Source organism: Eurytemora carolleeae, unplaced genomic scaffold (assembly GCF_000591075.1).
Source record: "Eurytemora carolleeae unplaced genomic scaffold, Eaff_2.0 scaffold543, whole genome shotgun sequence".
NCBI classification, from domain to species: Eukaryota; Metazoa; Arthropoda; class Copepoda; order Calanoida; family Temoridae; genus Eurytemora; species Eurytemora carolleeae.
Genome location: NW_019396536.1, coordinates 211950 through 218840, shown reverse-complemented (window position 1 = coordinate 218840; position 6891 = coordinate 211950). Strand labels below are relative to the sequence as shown.

Below are 6891 nucleotides of genomic sequence, written 5' to 3'. Positions count from 1 at the left end.
AACCCTGAAATAATGCAAACTAAATATTAATTTTCATGTTAAAGCAGTAAAAATCTCATGAACAAAAATAATATTTTTAATCAGTTCACACAATTGTCAATGTATCCACTTTTCACAGAGAATTAATCTGAACAAAACAAATGTTGAGGTTATTGAAAGAAATATAATTGCGGGGAGGTATTGGTAAATGGGGGGGGGGGGACTTCGGTGTACTTAGAAAAACGCTACACTCATAAAACGCTACATGGATAAAACGCTACCTCATAAAACGCTATACTCTTAAAACACTACACTCATAAAACGTTAGTAAATAGAAAAACGCTACTTTTATCATTTTTATGTTTGCATAGAATATGTAAACATTTATTTAAAATGCCCTTAAAAAATCAAGTTACAAAATTTTATTAAAAATATATAAAAAATACAATTTATCATTCAATCAAAAGTTCAATCCTAATATTATGATATTTTGATAGGTTAGCGTTTTTTCTTTAGTCGTTTTATCTGGTAGCGTTTTATGAGTGTAGCGTTTTATGAGGTAGAGTTTTATCTAAGTAGTGTTTTTCTAATATGACCGGGACTTATACTTTTTGACGGAATTAACATCTTTACTCATTTACTCCAATATATTACATTTTCAATTTCAGTGATGGTGATGGACCAAACCTCTGTAGAGTAAAAAAGTAGATGTTAGTTCCACATTTATTGAAAATATATTTCGGTCTGGCTTGACCCTCGTCAGTTCTAACGATATAATAACCATCAAAATCGATAAAAAAAATAAAAAAATGTAAAAATCACAAGAAGATAAACAAACAAAAAGATTATTCAAAATAAAAATTTGGGCTGTCAAATGGACATAAGGGAAAAGAACTCAGATTATGAGATGGAAAAAAGATAATTTGCAAATATTCACTTTCTAAAAAAACGTTTTAAGACAATTATTATTCCTTGAGATTGTTTCTTCACAAAGATTAAAAACAAACTGTTACATTTTCCTTATTTTTCAGATATTTACGAATTACGATGGCAGAGACTCTGTTTTCCTGCGATATTTGTGATCAAACCTTCACCGCAAAGTCATCTCTAAAGCCTCACCTAAGAATACACACTGGGGAAAAACCTTTTCCCTGTAACATTTGTCAGAAAACATTTAAACGAAATGAACATCTAAATGTACACATGAGAACTCATACAGGAGAGAAACCACACATTTGTAACATTTGCAAAACAGGATTTGGTCAAAAAAGCAGTTTAACCCAACATATAAAACTTCACACTAACGAAAAGGCATTTTCTTGTAGTATTTGTGACTTGAAGTTTACCCAGAATGAATACTTAAAAAGACACTTTCGAATTCACACTGGGGAAAAGAATTTCTCTTGCAGTATATGCAAGAAAGAGTTCGGAAGGAAGAATCACCTAGATCTTCACATGAGAACCCATACTGGTGAGAAGCCTTTCTCCTGTGACATATGTGATAAAGGTTTCAATCAGAAATCAAACTTAAAGAGTCACATGATCACTCATGTTGGACCGTCGCTGCTTCACTCTTGTGCTGTATGCCAAAAAGGATTCCGTCGAAACAGTGAATTAAAGGCACACATGCCAACACATTCAGGAGAGAAACCTTTCACTTGCAGTGTTTGTAACAACACTTTCAGAAAAAACTGTGATCTTAAATCTCATATGTTAATTCATAGCAAAGAGAAAAAATACAATTGCAGCAATTGTGAAAATTCATTTGGTCGGCTACAGGAGCTAAATGTACACATGAGAACTCACACAGGAGAGAAGCCCTTTACATGCACTGTCTGTGACAAAACATTTCGTCAAAAAGGAAATTTGTCAATTCATATGAGGAGCCATTCCGGGGTCAAATCTTTGCCATGTAGTATCTGCAGCAAAATGTTTTTTGGAAGCTCTGGATTAAACAGACATATGAAAACCCATTCAGGGGATAAACCTTTTGAATGCAAAGTGTGCGGGAAAAAATGTAGCCAAAATTCAGGTTTAAAACTACACATGAAAACACATACAGGGTGAATAAAACAAGAGATGTGTTTACATTGAGTCCTAATCTGGAAAAGGCATCATATTTAAGTGTCTAAATGGCGTTATATCAGGATAAAGCCTGAAAAGACTCCTGTAAGCTCATTGCTGATCATTAAAGATAGTTTATACAAGTGTACAGTTGTTTTTATTGGAAAAAGTGTGGAATTTTTATTGAAAATATTCCTAACATTAATAATTTTAAATTGCCGAGAAAAATGCATGTTTAATTAAGTTTTGGTTAAACAATTTGTTGATTTTGTTTGAAATTTAGCGACAACCCTTCCTGTTATTATTATGTATGTAAAAATTTAAATAATTTATCTATCGAGCATTCTAGTTTTATGTTCACAGTGTTTCATCAGTTATTTAAATGTATTGTATTCGATATGTAATTGTAATTATTAAACTAATTACATCAAGTAATTATAAATTTCAGGAATTCAGTTTCACATGCGTTATATTTGTTTCTACCCTTTTTGATTGTTTTTTCTAAATAAATGCATTTTTTATCTTATTTTTTAAAGTTTACTGTTATTTCAGATATATGATGGTATTTACGTGTGCTTGCTGATCAGAAGCCTAAAATCAGGTTTAAAGCCAAAATTATTCCAAACAACTTTGTGAAATTTGTCTAGAAAAGATTAGTAAAAATTACTTCCCGTTTTTAAGGCTTTGAAACCACTGAAAGCCCCAGCATATGGCAGTAAATAACTAATAAAGCAAGTTTTCCTCTAAATTTTTATTTTTTATCTTATTTTTAAAACTATATTTATCTTCTCACTGTATTTCTAAGTAATACAAAAGAGGAGAAAAAAAATTTTTGTTCGCTACAAGATTTAGGCAAAAACTTATTAAAACATGATCAGCAAAATGAGATTTTTTCTTCTATTCTACTCCAAAATTTCATAAAAAATCTATCGATAAAAAAATCCTGGAAAATTGCCAGTGCAAATCTGCAAAAAAGCTTAAGAACAAATATATTTCTATATTTCAATCCCTTTATTTCAATATTTTTCCACCTAAAACATGAAACAATTATTAGATATTTTGTAAAACAACGCTAAGCATATATTTTTCATCATCCAAATAATAAACAGTTTTCCTTTCCCTTATAATAAATAGTTTTCCTCTTCCTAATAATAAATAGTTTTCATCTTCCTAATAATAAATAGTTTTCATCTGCCTAATAATAAATAGTTTTCATCTTCCTAATAATAAACAGTTTTCCTTTCCCTAATAATAAATAGTTTTCATCTTCCTAATAATAAACAGTTTTCCTTTGTTTTCCTCTTCCTAATAATAAATAGTTTTCATCTTCCTAATAATGAATAGTTTTATCTTCCTAATAATAAATAGTTTTTATCTGCCTAATAATAAATAGTTTTCATCTTCCTAATAATAAATAGTTTTTATCTGCCTAATAATAAATAGTTTTCATCTTCCTAATAATAAATAGTTTTTATCTTCCTAATAATAAATAGTTTTCCTCTTCCTAATAATAAATAGTTTTCATCTTCCTAATAATAAAAAGTTTTCATCTTCCTAATAATAAATAGTTTTATCTTCCTAATAATAAATAGTTTTCCTTTCCCTTATAATAGTTTTCCTCTTCCTAATAATAAATAGTTTTCATCTTCCTAATAATAAATAGTTTTCATCTTCCTAATAATAAATAGTTTTCATCTGCCTAATAATAAATAGTTTTCATCTGCCTAATAATTAATAGTTTTCATCTGCCTAATAATAAATAGTTTTCATCTGCCCAATAATTAATAGTTTTCATCTGCCTAATATTAAATAATTTTCATCTGCCTAATAATTAATAGTTTTCATCTGCCTAATAATAAATAGTTTTCATCTTCCTAATAATTAATAGTTTTCATCTGCCTAATAATAAATAGTTTTCATCTGCCTAATAATTAATAGTTTTCATCTTTCTAATAATAAATAGTTTTCATCTGCCTAATAAGTAATAGTTTTCATCTGCCTAATAATTAATAGTTTTCATCTGCCTAATAATAAATAGTTTTAATCTGCCTAATAATAAATAGTTTTCATCTGTCTAATAATTAATAGTTTTCATCTGCCTAATATTGAATAGTTTTCATCTGCCTAATATTGAAAAGTTTCCATCTTCCTAATAATAAATTGTTTTCATCTGCCTAATAATAAATAGTTTTCATCAGCCTAATAATAAATAGTTTTCATCGGCCTAATAATAAATAGTTTTCATCTGCCTAATAATGAATAGTTTTCATCTGCCTAATAATTAATAGTTTCTATCTGCCTAATAATAAATATTTTTTCATCTGCCTAATAATGAATAGTTTTTATCTACCTATAAAAATTAATAGTGTTCATCTGCCTAATAACGAATTCTGCCTAATAATGAATAGTTTCCATCTGCCAAATAATGAATAGTTCCCATCTGTTTAATAATGAACAGTTTTCATCTGCCTTGTAATAAATAGTTTACATCTGCCTAATATTAAATAGTTTCCATCTGCCTGATGATTAAAAGTTTTCATCTGCCTCATAATGAATACGTTTTATCTGCCTTATGATAAATAGTTTCCATCTGCATAATAATAAGTAGTTTCCATCTGCCAAATAAATTAATAGTTTCTATCTGCCTAATAATTAGTTTAATTCTGTCTGCCTTATAGTAAAAAGTTTTTATCTGCCTTATAATGATATAGTTTCCATCTGCCTAATCATGCTTGGTTTTAATCTGCCTTAATAATAAAAAGTTTCCATCTGCCTAATAATAGGTTATCACCTATATTTTAAGCATTCAGTAACACCGCATTTAATTGTTTATTTTGTGTGTTTTTTTGCGGGGGGGGGCGGGGTTTGGTGCTAGTTAGATAGATACAATTTCTTGTCAAATAAAAATATTAAAAATTGCATTTCAACGGATTTTTAATTTTCCTATGTATTTTCGTATTTCAGAAATTGGGAGCCTTGGTTGACTGATCAGGGAGAGATACTAGCAGCAAAAAGCAAAAAGAACTCGGAACGGTTCTTGGTTAGAAATACTTGTTAACAACATGGAGGATATAAAAACTTTATCTTGTGATACAAGTGATGACAAGTTTGCAAAAAGATTGTCTTTAATAAAAAATGAAACTAAGCTCTCTGAAGCGAAAACTTATTCTTGTAACATTTGTGAAAAAGTGTTCAAACTCAAAGGAAGTCTAAAGAGACATCAAAAGATTCACACCGAAGAAAAGCCTTTTACGTGCATCATCTGCAACAAGGGATTTGGACAGAATGCGCATTTAAATAAGCACATGAAAACCCATTCCGAAGAAAAGTCATTTTCCTGCACTATTTGTAACAAAGGATTTGTTTCAAATGATTACCTACAAGAGCACATAAGAATACACAGAGGTGATAAATCTTTTTCTTGTAGTATTTGTGATAAAGAGTTTGTTCAACAATCTAATCTGAAAGAGCACATTAGGACACATACAGGAGATACTCCTTACTCTTGCTTTGTCTGTGAGAGAGGATTTATCAAGAATTATAACTTGAAAGTGCACATGAGATCCCATACTGGAGAAAAACCATTCTCATGTACTGTTTGTAGAAAAGGTTTTACTCACAAACACACTTTAAACAATCACATGAAAATTCATATCGATGAAAAATCTTTCTCTTGTGATGTTTGCCAATCAGTGTTTAGGCAAAGTAGTAATCTAAAACGACACATGAAATCTCACTCAGGGGAAAGGCAATACTCTTGCACTGTATGCCTAAAAATGTTTGCTCAAAATAATGATCTAAAGACACACATGTTCACTCATACAGGAGAGAAACCACATGCTTGTGTTATCTGTGAGAAACGGTTTAGTGAAAACGGCAGTTTGAAGATTCACATGTTCACTCATACAGGAGAGAAACCACATGCTTGTGATATCTGCAAGAAACGGTTTAGTGAAAATGGCACATTGAAGAATCACATAAAAACCCATACAGGTGAGAGACAACACTCTTGTGGCATTTGCCTGAAAAGTTTTATTCAAAAGGGTAATCTAAAAACACATTTGCGAACTCATACAGGGGAAACACCTTTTCCTTGCAGTGTTTGTAAAAATGTCTATCGTCAGAAAATTAGTTTAAACAAACACATGAAAACTCATGATGTTGATTTGCACTCGAGCAAAAATATGACAGAACTTTCAGAGGGAGATAAAGAATTTAAAAATGATAATGAAGGAAAATGCAGAACTCTGTGTTAAGAGAAAAGAAAGTATGGCAGGAGATAGATCCAAGTTTGTTTGTAAACGAGATGATCTTGAGGAGGATTCTGAAGACATATTCGATGATTATTATGGAGAAACTATTGAGGATAATGAGAACAGTGCGAAACCTTTTGAAGTCATAGAGGATGAATTTAGTGAAGATATGTCTGATGATTGTGTAGAGAACTTGGCTAATATTGAGGACAACATTAAACCTTCTGAATCTGATGCTGTAAATGAATTAATGATCTGAATCTGATGATATTAATTCGAAAGATAATATAAATATCAAGGACAAAATGATAAAAGATAAAAGGATTAGAGAAGGTTCTATGGATATCATCGTTGATAATGCTATGGATGATAAGCATAATATAAAGAAGACTTCTGACTGGATAAAAAAGAAATATGTTGAAGAAGACATCTTTGATGATAAGAAGGATTTGAAGTATACATTTAAAGAACATATAGATAAGAAGAAGGATTGCTGTATTAAAGAGGAATATGTAGAAGAAGATTTCAAGGATATCATTGATGAGCATGACGTTGATGATTAGAAGAATAACGAGCATTTTTTTTTATCAAAAGC

At 30.0% G+C, this 6891-nt stretch overlaps 2 protein-coding genes across 2 annotated transcripts; both read left to right on the top strand.

Annotated features, from left to right (window-relative positions):
- Window positions 1-987: 987 nt before the first annotated feature.
- On the top strand, window positions 988-2348 carry LOC111705035 (gastrula zinc finger protein XlCGF8.2DB). Its single transcript, XM_023477464.1, has one exon. The coding sequence runs from the start codon at window positions 1027-1029 to the stop codon at window positions 2044-2046; it is 1020 nt and encodes a 339-aa protein (XP_023333232.1). The 5' UTR covers window positions 988-1026; the 3' UTR covers window positions 2047-2348.
- A 204-nt stretch (window positions 2349-2552) lies between these two features.
- Window positions 2553-6551, top strand: LOC111705034 (gastrula zinc finger protein XlCGF57.1). The gene is made up of 2 exons (XM_023477463.1): window positions 2553-2644; window positions 5008-6551. The coding sequence occupies exon 2, from the start codon at window positions 5106-5108 to the stop codon at window positions 6297-6299; it is 1194 nt and encodes a 397-aa protein (XP_023333231.1). The 5' UTR covers window positions 2553-2644; window positions 5008-5105; the 3' UTR covers window positions 6300-6551.
- Window positions 6552-6891: the final 340 nt, after the last annotated feature.

Excerpts from the sequence above, each read along its gene's own strand:
- LOC111705035 (XM_023477464.1), top strand. The coding sequence starts at position 1,027 with ATGGCAGAGACTCTGTTTTCCTGCGATATTTGTGATCAAACCTTCACC.
- LOC111705034 (XM_023477463.1), top strand. The coding sequence starts at position 5,106 with ATGGAGGATATAAAAACTTTATCTTGTGATACAAGTGATGACAAGTTT.